The following is a 15594-nucleotide window of genomic DNA, read 5'->3' as shown; positions in this document are numbered from 1 at the left end:
GCTACGCCAGATAAAACGCTCGTGCGGGACAATATGGCAGGAGACGAAAAAAATGCTTGCTCTCGTTGCTATGCTTCGCGTGATTCGCGTCACCAAATGGTAACCGCCGCTGGTATTTATTATGCTCGTTACATATGCAGATAAAAAATTGAGAATATAAGGCGGGCGTGCTTTTTCGCCGGCGGGTCGTTTTGCACGCGCCGTGCTTGGAATTAATTAACGATTATTCATATGTCCCCGTGATATTGCAGAGCGTCGCAGAGATTTCTCGCAGTTTCTCTTCGCGCACGAATTCCTCGATCAAATCAGAATTGATATTTTTCTCTTATAACTTCTCGTCGAAGAGGATTTCCCGTCAGAACAAAAAATTGGCTTTGAATTATTTGCCGACTCCGTGGATAAGATAAAAAATACAGAAAAATCCAAGATCTCATATGTATACTATTGAAAAAAATATCGCACTTCTCTGCGAGACGAGTCATGATAGAATAGCATCGTTTTGTATAGCATCACGTAAGCGTTAATTGATGATAGCTAATTATATATGAAAAATTGCGCAACACGCGCAAACGTAATTATGATTGCGCCGTACATATACGCACTCATGTCACGTATCGTATTACGTTCGCTTTGGCGATGTACAATCTCTAAATTAAATCTGCGATCACATGTCACATCGTTATATATCGCTGTGAAAATTTCTGCTGGCCTCGCGTTATTTAATCTTGGATACGATGAACCTGGAAACGTTATCTGCTCGACAGTAATATAGCTTGCAAACGATGGGATATTCAGCAAGTACGGAGAGTACCTAGTAGTTGTACGGAAATGGATTTTCTCGATTTAATGAATATAATTTCGATGGCTAATCGAATGCCGCAACCACTCTATTAGGGAAGTATTGTCGAGTTAATTAATCGGACGGTTAACGTAATGTCGAAATTCGATCATTATTGCCGGCGGAGGTATATATTTAGTTACATTGATGTTGCAGATAATGAATTTTTAATTGCTTCATTTTTCATTGGATTACATCATATTGTTAATCAAATCACGATTTTGATAGACGAGAATAAAAAAGCCTGGATAAGTCATAAAATTTTGAAATCGTAAATATAATTGCAAATTATATTTAACGAGGAGAAACGAGAAGTTGCTGGAAAACAGGAAGAATCGGATCGCTTGGTCTTTTGTAAACATCACGCGTGAATATCCGCGAATAACGAAACCAGATACTTTCGCGTGATATTTCACACCGGTTCCCTTAACGACCGTCCCTCATTTAAATCCCCGCGCGTACGACGCATCAAAGATACGACTGAACGACCCTGCCTACCACGAGGGTAATACTCGCTGACCATAAGTCACTTATGTAAATCTGCGAGATGGAAACACGCGTCGGGCAACAGTGACGGCGTGCTGACTACGAGGAACCCCAATTCAATACAACATTCAACGTTCTGTTACGATTTACAAGTTTTTTAAAATTTACAAGCTCTTACGTAAACACTTTGTCTTTGTAACTTTTAAAGAATTGTTGATAGAAAATTGTTGAATAAGTACAGTACCCTCCATAAGTTTCGAAACAATCTACGTTTTATAAGAAAACCATGATCTATTATACATATTATATAATCTATACACTGAAAAAAATATAGTCAATTTTAATAAATATTTAGTTGAATACTGCTAACTAAATATTTGTTAAACATAAAGATATATTTATTTGATACAAGAAATGTTAATTTGATTTAATAATCATTTTTTTTACCGAACAAATATTCATTTACTGTAAGTAAATGTTTAGTTGACACTATTGAACTAAATATTTATTAAAATTAACTACACTGGACAACAAAATTAATGCAACATCTGTTCACTCTGCAAAAATAGGCAAATTTCAAGATACAATAACTTCGTCAAAAATTGTCGTATCGGGATGTTTAAAAAAGCACAAAATGTTCCTTTTGCTTCAACATTGAATAATTCGATGAAACAAAATCGTACGGAGCTTCGTAAAAAAGCAAATAAAGGTAAAGATTTGCTCTTTCGAATGATGTAAATCGCATTTGTATACAATTTTTATTCCACTCCGTGGAGCTTCGCAAATTTCATAAAAAATTTTGAGGTCTGATATATCTTCATTTATGTTTGTGTAATTTTATGAAATCTCCATGAGACTGTTTTTTTAAGTAGCGATCCGAAAAGTAGAGGTTTCCACCTGTAAAATGCTTTTTTAAACATCCCGATACGACAATTTTTGACGAAGTTATTGTATCTTGAAATTTGCCTATTTTTGCAGAGTGAACAGGTGTTGCGTTAATTTTGTTGCCCAGTGTATATTTTTTTCTAAGTGTATATGTTTTTGGTTTGAATCATATGATGTCTAAATGACAATAAACATTTTTATTCAGAATATCTATAACAGGTTTCCTTGGATATCCAAAGTTATCGACGCAAAAAAATTCAATGTGAATAAAATTTCATGGACTGTAAAGTGTTGATACAAGCGACGCTTATCAACACTTTACAGTCTTCGAAATCTTATCTATATTGATTTTTTTGCCTCGATGGCTTTTGGTTCAAAGATTAGACACGCTTAATAAACATACCAAAAAGATGGCGGATAATTATTTCACAGCATTGGAGCGATCAAAGTTGAATTTCGCGCTTTGATATATTGTTACTTGTTTTGCAACGTCGTACTTGCATGCGTTGTATATACACCACAGGTCGTTTAATTGTAGTTTAACGGTTTCTATAAAAGTGATAAACTATTTGAGTTGATCGCAAGTTGATTTCAGATTCCGTAAAAATTGTAAAATGACCCCGAAGAATTAGATTTCGTGATGAGTCATGTTTTAATTAAAATTCCATTTTAATAGTATGTTAACTCGTAAACTATTAATTTTTTTATAATCATACCTTAATACTTTTATGAACAGAATAATGAGTTTGATGAAATTGGTTGAAATAAAACATTAACTGCTTATTTAAAAAATTATCCATTTTGCATACATACTTTTTTAAAGTAACTATGTGTTTTCTTCCCACATTACGAGTTATTTAACATTTTATGTCAATATATGCCAAAATAAAATATAAAATCTCTCGTAGACTATTGATTTTTTGATATCACTATCTTAATATTTTTATAATAAGAATAATTAAAGAAATTATATTGTGTAGAACAATCATACAATTCTATTTAAAAAAGTAGAGATGGCCTTAAAGTCTTAAAAAAGATAATTTTGAGAAAAATTTTTTCCTCATTATACGTGCCTCTTCGAATCGAACAATTTTCTCCTTTGATATTTTCTCCTATCATTCGAAACAACGGAGATTAATTAATCAAGTTAGAGGAAACACCCTGTAGATAACATACTTTTACTTCGTTTTTTTTCAATTAAATAATTATTTACAAATCAAAATATATCGATTTTATTATATATTTCCCTTAAATTGCACACTTTTATAATGTGTTTCTAAACTCATGGAGGGGGTACTGTAATAATAGTTTTTAGCCATTCTTTTTTAGTTTATTTCTCATATCTTCATAAATTAATGCACTCGCAAGCCGCGGAAAGATCTAAGGGAACTGTTTAATAATTTTTCCTTACGCCACTCAATTCACCCTCTAACGTACCGAGAAAGGGAGAGAGGAAAGTATTCTGGAGTACAGATACGGTACCGAGAAACGGGACGAAATAAGCCGACGACGGGAGCTTGGTATTCGAGCATCCCGAGCCCCCTTCCCAAGACGTCAATTTACTCTTATTGCCTTTTTCGTAGCGATATTGCGCCATCAAATTTTTCTGGAAAATCTCCGCTCGCGATATTCGCGTGATTTCGTCCACCGCGTCGTAAATGGTTTTGCGTATGGTCGTCTTATTCACGCGACATGATTATTTATGCAGCCAACTTTGAGGTCAGGTTTGAGATAGCTCGTTACGTTGATTAAAAGCATTATCATCATCTGAGCAAAGTAGGGCTAAATGTCAGGGCCAATAGAATATCTTGCGGTTTTTGTATTTGCTTTTCGGCTCATGTTTCTACTTTAAAGGTATACATTAATGTTACATGCATTTTATATGCAATACATAAATTATAAAATTATAAATATGTTAATAATAAAGTAGGGCGGATTATTCCGTTAGTTTCAACTTTAAAGTAATACGAAAATTTACGATTGCAAACAATATCTCTTTGCAGTTATACGCTTACAATTACATTATACAATCATGATTGCTCTTTGAGAGTATAAGTAATTAATAATTAAGTGTACAAATAATTAATATCTTTAATAATCACAACGTGTGCTGTTCAGAATCATAAACGTTATCGCGAGAAATGGACGAAAAAGCCCCGCTTTATCTTATATTATTAATATTAATATCTTCAGTATTTAAAACTGCGGTTTCGATTAATTATACGATTTCGATGCCTGCTGTGCTATAATAGTCGTTCCTGAAACTGCTGATTTATCTTTCGTATATCCTGCACAGTGCTAGAGCTATTCGCACATTAGCCTCCTAATCTCCAATCACCCCAAAAGGTCGTGCAGCGAATTTTAGCGAGTAGTAAAGCATTCCTGATCAATAAAGGAGACTAACGTTGTGCAGCTTAATCTCGCGACTAGCTTTGTGATTGATTCGAGCATATTTCCAACTTTTACACAGAGCATGATCAATTTCACTCGAAATCCCATCAACAATACAGCCATAATGACCTGATTAGCTCTTTAACACGAAGAAATTATTGAACTTTTAAGATAGTAATAAAAATCGGAATAAATTGCCAAATGATAAATTCCCAATTGAATCAAATGCATACGTTGGCGAATACTTTTTAGTGGCTGATCGCGTTTCAAATTGAACTTTTCGATATTCAATAACATATCCACCTTTGTAGCACAAAGCAATGCGCAATCAGTCAGTCGAAACAAATTCCCTTGCTTATAAACACCGCTTTTTCTTCCCGAATATCCGACTACGTGCGTGAGGGCGGATTCGAACCGTGCAATATGTCGCATAATTCGACCATTCCTCATACTACCTTTACGTGAATTCGAAGGGAACAGACTTCAGCATGTGTAGACACGCGTGTATCGCTTGTAGTTTCATAAATACGCGAAATACAATACATACAGCTCCCTTTATACGTAGCTAAAGCGAAGTCACGGAATGTAAAATCGATTCGGAAGATATCAGCATCTTGTTGTTTGACGAGAGGGTAGACGCTTTTCTGGAATTGATGAATGCTTCCGTAAATTGTTGCCATACGCCATTTGTTACGTCAGACAAAAATCGACCAGGAAATCTTACAATATTTATTTTCCACTATTATTAATAATTCTTAACTATTATTAAGACATTCTTGGGTTAAACCGCCAAACTTGAAATATGAATTCAGGGCCTTTAAATAAATAAAATTTTCTTCTAGAAGATTGCTTGAGAGATATTAACTTCTTAAATTATAGGGTACTAAAGGAATGAATAATATCAAGATAACTTTTAGTTTTGTTTATTTTGAAGCATAAAATGTATAAAGTACTCGTTAATTTGACCTTCATTTTTAAAACGGAGTATAATACAAGTGTATGAAGAAATTTGAGACGCACAATATTAGATAGCTATTCGTTCTTTCATCGATAGCTGGAATACTTGTCTCAAGGTTAAAAGCTGTTATATATATTTTGAACAAAATATTTTATAACTAAATAACTTGATTATTATAAAAGCAATAAAGAAGATAAAGAGCAATAAAGGAGATTATTTCGAAATTATTCATTCCTCTAATTCTGTAACTCACAGAATATATAGGAATGAATAATGTCGAAATAATCTAGGTTTATCTTTCTTATTGTTTTTACAATAATCAAAATGTAATTATTAAACAAAGAAGTCGATATCTTGTTGATCGAAACGTTTGTGAGATAACTTTTAGAAGAAAATTTGTTTTGAGTTTTTCCTATATTTATATTTTACATTCTAAATCTGTAGGAATAAAAATTTTACTGCTGACAAAAGTGAGTAGCAAAGTCATTGCTTTAAATATGCATTTTCACTGCTTTGAAGTTAATCTATCTGCTCTTACATAAAGGAGTGGACTATTTAATTCGATTAATCGAAGTGGTTTAAGCATTAGTTGATAATGCATTGCAAGATGCATTGAATGTTACTGCAAGGAGTGAATTTAGCGACATAGCGTTATGTCATTTATCGTATATTTATCGTTTGTTAAAATTATATATGTATATACCATTATATCATTAAACCATTATTTTACCATTAGATAGATTAAATTTATAATGTATATAATTTTTTTCAAAAATTTACAATATAATTAACAATAAGATTAATAGATTAATAGATTGATAGCATACTCTGTTCAAAATCTGTCTCCGTAGGCTTTATTATCTGGATTTGGAATGACATTATTCTGTTAGTATTCTACTCTCCAAATTTACTCCTTTTTGGAGTAAATTTTTCGCTCCAATCATCGAATGGATTTTCTATTCCCATCTTGCAGTAAAATTCACTGGCAGTAACATTGGCGCAATTGCCACTAATGCCTGTATTGAAATTTCAATTTAATGCAGTGAAATTTCATTGCTATAGAGTGTAAGTTTAGCGGTTTAGGAACATCTTGGTACATTTGACGCGTGTTTACAGATTTGTTTTTACGTTTATAAAATAGAACACACGCAGCGGAAACTTTTTGCTGTTGAAAGTTGTTATAGCGAACTCTTTTCAAGAAATTAACCGTTTTCGCGTACTGCCGGTTTGCAGCATTCTTCGGAGGCAGTTGAAAGCTCGACCTGCTTTCTCGCGCGGCAATCTCACGTCTCACAAAGGAAACTTTTGTATTCACGAGTATGATAATGTCCCTCCATAAGCCTTCTTCACACCTGTGCAGTCAGCTGCGAGTGTTTGCGTCACGAACTTGTAAACGAGTGGATGTACGCGAATACCTGAGGGATACACGAAGCTTCGAAAACGCCACGCCGGCAAGCTGGTTTCAAGATCGTGCAAAGATCCAGGAATAATTTTACATATTTCAGCGCGGCTTGCTGTGACAACGATGAACAACAAAGAAGCTTACCTGTTGTCTATGTCGAGGCGAGAAGCGATGTATACGAATCGCTTTTATCCGAGCGCTACTCCGATAAGATTTATACGATCACGTGTTTGGCTTGATATCTATTATCTGTCCGCGTTGCGTCTTGACAATGTGGTGTGCGGCATCCACGATGTGCTCGCGCTCAGGTCACATATGTTCTTGTCAAGCTTGTCAGTCTGACAAATCGATTATATACACTTCATTTGAGATGTAGCGACACAACGAACACAGTTTTAGATTCTATATTAACGTTTTTGCTTTTAATTCTTTGGCAAATATTTTGAAACTGTTGACATTTCCATATTCCCCATTCATAATTAAAAATCTAAATTTTACAACGTATAAAGAAAGAGAAGGTTCTCAAATAAATCTACATGGAAAAAAAGTAAATTGAGTGGTACAGCAAACCTATAACTTACTGTGCAAATTCAACATCTATAACTAAGAAGATTTGATGGTTTAACAAATTGCTAATGTTATTCAGCTATCAACTTTGCTACTTTAACATGGAAAATTGACTGTCTGTATATTACAGCTGTAGATTTGCTGAATCAATGAAATTTTCAGCTGTTTTTTTTTTCGTGTATGTAAGTTTAATAGATTCAAGAACTATTAGATTGACCAGTAATTCAAAAATACTAACATTCCATTATTTTCACTGTAAAAAGTGTAGTGTTTAAAGTGTTTACGTTTAAAACATTTTTGCAAAACACAAACGTTCAATAATAAAAGATATTTTAATTTTAAACGAGTGTTTAATGTTTTAAATCCACACACACCTAGTGTTTTGTTTATTGAAAAAATCTTAAACTAAAACATTTTTCAGTGTTTAAAAATTGGAGACAAGAATAAAACATTTTAATATCTTAAAATTAAGCACTTCTTTTACAAGTGTAAAGAGAAAAAGAGTTTATCGTGAAGAAGAAAATTAATAGAAAATTCTGCGAATCGATAAGATTGGAATCTTGATGTCGCAGCGCCTACAAACTTGGCGCCACATTTCAAAGCCGAGGGTGAAGTCTCGCCAGCAGAGAGCTCCGTTGTCGGGGGCGCGAAGTCGGGGATGCAATCGATTGCGATATATCGCAAGCACCCTCGGCGCCGGGAGGGTGGCGGCGCTTGCGCCCCGGAGAGCTCGTGCGGATTGGCCGGCGATGATGTCATACGGTGCTCCCCTAGGTCTCTGATATCATCTGCGGGCTTTTCTGCAGTCCACACCGACCACTCGAGCGGCGTAGCCGTGCCATCGGAGATATTGCCACCTGTGCTTAACATTCACGCAGTGCTATCCGATCTGCGCCGGCCGCAAGCTCTGAGTCTGAAGCCCCGTGGCTGCATCCAGCCGGCAGAGAGGTGAGTCCATTTCAGCTACCTTCCGAGATCGGAAAGGCTGCTCTTCTCTGTATATTCCCAGACCGTGCTAACGACGCGACGTTTCGTCACTGCACGTATCCTATACACGTCGACCTATCGGTGTAAACATACGTTCGTCTTCTGTATCTCCGATCGTATTTCGTTTGATTGACTCAAATCCAATTTGGATCTTCGAGCAGAATTCGAATTGTGAACCAGCTATGAGTGAGCTGGCAGTTTTAATCATATCTCGAAAAGTGATTAAAAAAAAATTTTTTTCCGGGGTCGAAAAGATTTTACAGTTGCTCTCAGGAAACTATGAGTTTTTTTTTTAGAGCTACAACACTATCTGTAGCTTCTGCGGTGAAAGCAGCGAGCACGTGGATGTAGTGGTGCAGTTCTGTCAGAAGAGCCGTTTTATTTTTGCCGGAGAATTTGTTTGCGGTGTGAAATAATTTTGATGATAATTCTCTTTCTGCAACATTGAAGAAATTATTAATTTGCTTCGTTGGCAAGCTGCATAGTTCGATAATCTTTAAATAGTATTAGACTGACGTCGAGACATTTCATATTCTTTTTCTTATGCAAATTGATTACAACTTTTTCTTAAACACGACAGAAACATTATGTATAACTATGTATTTATATATAAAATAATCAATATCTTTTGTTTGTTAAATTTCATAAAAATCGCCGATTTGCATTGTCACAAAATTTATCTTGTTCGCTCCAATTCGCATTGTTAAAAATGTATGCTGATCCTAGGTTGAACAATCTTTATTCTCGAAAATGTTGTTAACCACTGGTAAAACAGCGTACGCTGATGAATGTTGAACAAACTCGGATCTCGAGGGGATAATTGCATTGGCGTGTTACTACAATGCATCCCAGAGCGCTAGCTGCGTTTCACTGAAACGTCAATGAGAGTTTGTACGAATATATAGAACAACGATCTACAGAGTTCAACTTCCTCAGTTTTGTGCTCACACGAGCAACAACTTTAAAGCTTGTTTGCGAGATGTTGCACACTGGCAGGAAACTACGGTGAGGTACCGCATTTATGGGTCTCTGTAAATATAGAATGTGTGCACATATCTACGATATGTCGAACGAATTGCCGATATTTTGTGCAAACATTATTCTGAAAAGATTTTCTTTCTTTTTCTTTCTGTTCTCTCATATATCGTTTCACAAAATTATTTATTATATCTGATATACATAATGTATTATAAATAGAATCCATTTCACTTAACATAACAAAATTAATCGCATTATAAATAATATTTGCGTACTTGCATAGCTTATTATATTTATCAAGTAAAGGCAAAAATGTTTTTTTTAAATATGTTTTAAAAGAAAGAAAGAAAATTTGAACAAAGAAAATATTAAAAGAAAATATTTTAATTTTGGGCATAAATAGTGACAATTGATTATTACAAATAATGTTTATGTCAAAAATGTTTTTTATAATGATAATTAAAATATTATCTTTATATTATTAAATAAAGAAAAATGTGTTTTTAGTTAAAATGAAGTAATATTATATTTGCACGCATTTTATAATTATTTTACTATAATTTTTAAATGTAGATCTTTTGTTATTTGTTAACATAAATTATCATTGTGTCTTGGACAGTTAAAACTGTGACAAATATTATTAGCTATTTTTGACGACAGAATATGTTAATATTCAAAAATGTGGAAATATTACAGATACTGTGTCCAGAGAAAAACTCTTAAAAAAAGTAAAAAAAACTTTATTGTCTCACTGTAAAAAGAAGTACTTAATTTTAAAATATTAAAATGTTTTATTCTTGTCTTCATTTTTTTTAAACATCTGAAGATATTTTAATTTTAATCTTTTTTAAAACACTATGTGATTGAATTTAAAACACTATGCATTTTTTACTTTAAATGTTTAAAAAATAGAGACAAGAATAAAACGTTTTATTATCTCAAAGTTAAACACTTCTTTTTTGAGTGCTACATAGACATATATGTGAATTCTATTGGCATGTATGTATGTGTGGTCTCATTTGAGCGTATTGATTGTATCGTGCAAAACTTTCTGCATTCAGATTAGAGTTGCTTAGCACTCAACTACTGAACGTTCTATTTGGCAAGCAATGAAACTTTGAGCTTGTCAAGTAACAGCGTCGTATAGATTCCTGCTTGCAAACCGCAGTTCAACCGATTCGAAACTGAAACGTGTCAAATTGGAATCAAAGTTTTGTTTCTTGCTTATTTCTAATTTCACGTTTGCAACGTATAAGATATATATGTATCACATTAATTTATGTATCTTATGCAATGCACACCCATCTAAATCATAAGTGTAACAGTATAAACTGCGCAATCCTTAATCTTAGCATTTGTGCTCCGTTAGAAAAAAAACGCAATATTGTACGAATTATTGAATCGCATTAGCATTTCTCTTTAATTCGCTCTGGATTTCTCACAGAAATTTAATACTGGCCAATTTAATACTAGCCAGTTTAATACTGACAAACAGTAATTAATTATTTACAATTAGTTTAAGCATTAAAAGCATTGCTGTTTACTGCTTTTATTATTCAAAATACGTAATTAATTACATACTTTTTTAGTAATAAACTTGTCAGTATTAAATTAATTGGCCAATATTATAGATTTCTGTAAAGGATGAGATAGATATATAGACAAAGGCATTTATTGATATTCCAAGCCCTCTAAGAAATAATAACTGATAACAAAAAAGGAAAGAGAATTAAAAAGATGGCAGCGCAGAATAAAATATGTATAAACAAAACAAAATAAATTAATAGTAATAATAAAAACAATGATAAGAAAGAATAAAATAAACATAAGAAAAATAAGAGAAGATAATAATAATAAAGATCTAGAAGAAAAGAAAATTACAGAGAGAGAAAGAGAGAGACAGATCGGTGTAAATCAAATTATTCTTTTTAAACTACTTACTATAACTTAAATAATGACGATTTCATACATAGGAATGCATGGTCTATACCCCTATTATATCTACAATTGAAACGTTATTGTCTTCACATAAATAGTTGGTAATTAGGTAATTCGGTCACACGTAGTTACAGAAATGCACGCTTTGTTTCAATGAAAGTGTTCCGCGAAAGTTTGAAAGAGTAAAATAATGTTACATATTTCAATACAATGGCATGAAATGATATTATCGTCTTCTCTTTGTGTTGGGAAATGTATAATCTATTGATGTGTTTTTTCTTTTCAAGTAAAGTTAGTTCTAAGCATAATTTCTTTTCCACAGAAATTTACATGACGCAACTATTGTTGCGAAAGCGAAATGACATGAATTCTGCAAATTCTTGTTACATTATTATTTTAACTTTCTATGTTTTTAAAACTGCGAATGATCTTTACGCAAATTATAAAATACCATATTATTTTTATGTATCCAGTGCAAGAATTTTAATCTGCGTACGATCTATAATAACATTAAACTGAATTATAGGAATTTTAGAATATTGTTGGAAAGCGTGCTTTTCTCATAGCATCTCAAATATTATAGCGTGCAATTACGTGTATTGCAAATTCCAATATCAAAGTCCCATTTATAATATGGCGAACCTTAAATATGATCACTATCGATTTGAACGTCATAAAATATTGGAGACTGGGATACCACATGACGTGATTGATGAGTTATCTTTTTCACAGATTTTGTATTTACAGTTGATTAATTTTATTTGCCTTTATGATTTTATTGAATTTTATTATTTCACAACTGATCAAAGACAATTGCAAGATATCTATAATTTAATTAAAAATAATTAATTCTAATAAATTAAATTTCAGAAAAAAAGACGACATTTATGTAGTTGCCTGAAAAAAAAAACTTTTAAATACTTTGATTCTTGAAACCTTATTCTATTTTGCGTAGATTGTTTATTACTTTTAAATTGATTTTTTAGTATAAAACGTTGCAAGTATCTATAATTTAATTGGAAATAATTAACTTTTGACAAATTAAACTTTCGAAGAGAAGAAAGACGACATAACTTATATTTTAATGCTTAATATAATTAATATTTTTAAATATCTCGATTTTTTTAAAGTTTTTTTTTAAGTTTTATGCTAAGAATAAGTTATAATTCGTATTTTTCGTATTTTCGCGAAACAAAAATTGTTCGTGCATTGAAAAAAAGTTGTGTCTAAAAAGACATCCGATGGTCTTGGAATACACTGTGCATGTCAGATCCTTTATACATCGACGGTGAAGGTTCGCACCATGGGAATTGCGCGATCCTTGGCTAGTCTAGTGCCGGGATATATTTATAGCGATGTGCGTGGGGTTTGCGTTCAGGAAAGGCGACGGAATGGCGAGAAAGAATATTTGTACGACACACGTATATACACGGATATATGCGAATGTAACGCGAATAACGTTACAGTCAACTCTCACCCTTGGCACGCAAAGGCGCCCTTGTTGCATTTCGGGAATGCCACTCTCCTTCTCCTTTTCATGGCGATTCGTTTTAACTTGTGCCTTCCTTTTGTGCGTGGTGCCTCTCTACGGCACGCGTTTTTGCGGCTTGCTCCCTAAATTCGTTCGCGAACTTTTGAGCGCTCGAGCGTTAAAAAATTTGTAGTGCCTCTCGAAAATTGCGTCGCTTTTTTCCTTTTTTCCACGTTGTTATGTGTAATCGAGTAGGCGGACTGAAAGGGTTAGTATTCACTCCCGCTCCCCGCCCCCCCCGCTATATGTTTCGTGAGTTTTGATGGGATATAGAACTTGCAATTCTATTCGGCGATGTAGATACAACGCTGAATGCTGTAAAATATAATTTTTGCGAAACCGATGGACAGATAGTTATCGCCCTTTCGAGACTTTTAGATATATGTATGTATATGTTTACACGCGCGCAACAGGAAGATATATCAAAAGAGAGACGTTTTCTGTTATTTATATCATCTCGTAAACTATTATACTTTTCACATATCATCACATTCCTATTTCGCGTTTATCTTCGCCAGACGTGGATCTAGAATAAGAATAAGGAGATCAAGATAAGAAATAATTGCGTCCTTAAGACGGCAAATGAGGGATAAGGTAGGAGAGCTTAATGTATTATCTCTTAACAATGACCGATTTCAACGAAGCAAGTATGAAAAAAAAGGGATAGACGAGATGGATATGGAATCAGGGACAAAGGAGAAAATGTGAAAGAAAGCAAAAGGGATTGCTATGTAGCCAAGTCTTTCTAGCCAATCAGAAACGCAAACATCGGGGCGCGAGGGATAAAGAATTTTTTTTCTTCGTGTCGTTATCCAGCGTTCCAGTTATCAAAGTCGTTATCCTTATTACATCCTTTCCCCGTTGTACTCTTCTGTCCTCCCCTCGCTTTTCCCATTTCTAATCCCTGCAGTGCGGAAAGTTGCTCGTACTTCAGAGATTCGTCAAATCTTTGTACGACGTGGTTCGATTTAGCATGACTCCAAACTTGCCCCAGTGGCTTGTCGATCCCTTTTCTAGCTTTTGAACATAAACGACAGGAATAAAAATAGTTGAGTTCATTAATCGAATTCATAAAAACTCATAAAATCGATATAAAATAATAAAATTAACGGACTCCTTATATTTAATATAATAGTAATAACGAGGCAATAAGAGTCGTTAGAAGTAGTTGCGCAAAGTGTTAAATATGAAAATTTACTACATTACACCCTACATTAACTTAAAAAAACCTGGTCTAAACGTTTCGGTCTAAGAACTGTAATGGTCAATAATTTTTGTCAAGGGAGACTCTCACTCTCATTACAGATGTGATCACGAAACATGCAACGATGCAACATATATTATATTTTCTTTCATCATTTCTGCTGAAGATGAGCTGAAGATTTCAGATCAAATTTGAGCTGAAACGTTCAGATCAGGTTTTTTTAAGTTAATGTAACATACTTTCTAAATCTAAATCAGTGGATAATCACTGATATTAGTACCAAATACGTCACTAGTAATCAGTGAATGAAATGTGAGATCCCTAATCTATCCAATGTTTATTATGTGATCTAACTAACCTTGTTTTAGTGCACAAATTCAGCGAATACAGTAGAAGATTGAAATTAATATGCAAATATTAGTATTTTAATTATAGAAGTATAATGCTCAAAAACATTCTTCCTTTTTTTGTTGAACTTTGCTGATTATTCGGTGTCAAGTATGCCACTAGGTATAAATTAGTGACTATCCACTGATTCAGATTTAGAGAGTAGTGTTTAACGTAGTAAATTTTAATTTATTTGACACTTTGCGCAACTATTACACTTCTAGCGACGACTCCGATCGCCTCGTTATTACTACTTATTGTTATCATAAAAACTCATTTCGCGATATTAATTGAAATACGAAAACTTGTATGCTTTAATTGGAAACTCATTTCAATCTCAAGTGCTTCAATCTTTTCAAAGCATTTTTGTTTTATAATAGACTTCTAATAGACTTCCGTGTAAAAGAGATCGCGCGTAATAAAAGAATAATCTGCGATATAACACATTCATGATCGATGAAAGATGCACAAGGCCTGGTGTAGCCTGTCGCGGCTATTATTAGTTATTAATTGCCGCTCTTCTACATCGTTTGCAAAGAAGGATAATGACTGCTAATAGTAAGCGACGCGTAACGCCCACGTCTACTTTATTGCGAAACGGCTGAATCAGCTCGCACTAGTTTAGCCGAGATAATCACGCGTGATGTCACCTCTATTGATTTCGGTGGGCGGCAAAGCGACGCAATAAAGCGCGTGAGTCATTGCGTCCCCGAGTGCAGTTGCACGGAGAAACCGAGGGGTTCGGCGCGAAATCGAAGTCTTATGGGCCAGATCCAGATTGATGTGCTCGCAAGACATCTTTAACGTACCGTGTAATTTGGTTTTTCCTCGCGTCGACGTGCACTTCGAATCGATCATCCGAAATTGCGATCGTCCGCTCGTGCGAGTTGCATTTCGTTCGAATTCAGTATTCCGATTGATTCGAAATTGAAACACGTATGCTGCATTGCATTGCGCATCATACAAATAAAGCATGGTATCATTATTTCAATTCAGGATTGTGTTCACTTCAATTCTATGACTGTGTTTTATTTGCACTTAA

General features: G+C 33.9%; 1 protein-coding gene across 1 annotated transcript in view; it reads left to right on the top strand.

Moving 5' to 3' along the window:
* Positions 1 to 7083: 7083 nt before the first annotated feature.
* The window catches only part of LOC108754827, an 89026-nt gene continuing 80515 nt past the window's right edge, over positions 7084 to 15594 (top strand). Inside the window, exons 1-2 of the mRNA XM_018497449.1 lie at positions 7084 to 7292; positions 8406 to 8475. Of these exons, the coding sequence (XP_018352951.1) occupies positions 7084 to 7292; positions 8406 to 8475 (279 nt within the window). The remainder of the gene's footprint in view (positions 7293 to 8405; positions 8476 to 15594) is intronic.

This window comes from Trachymyrmex septentrionalis, unplaced genomic scaffold (assembly GCF_001594115.1).
Source record: "Trachymyrmex septentrionalis isolate Tsep2-gDNA-1 unplaced genomic scaffold, Tsep1.0 scaffold81, whole genome shotgun sequence".
NCBI classification, from domain to species: domain Eukaryota; kingdom Metazoa; phylum Arthropoda; class Insecta; order Hymenoptera; family Formicidae; genus Trachymyrmex; species Trachymyrmex septentrionalis.
This window is presented reverse-complemented; position numbering and strand designations above follow the sequence as displayed.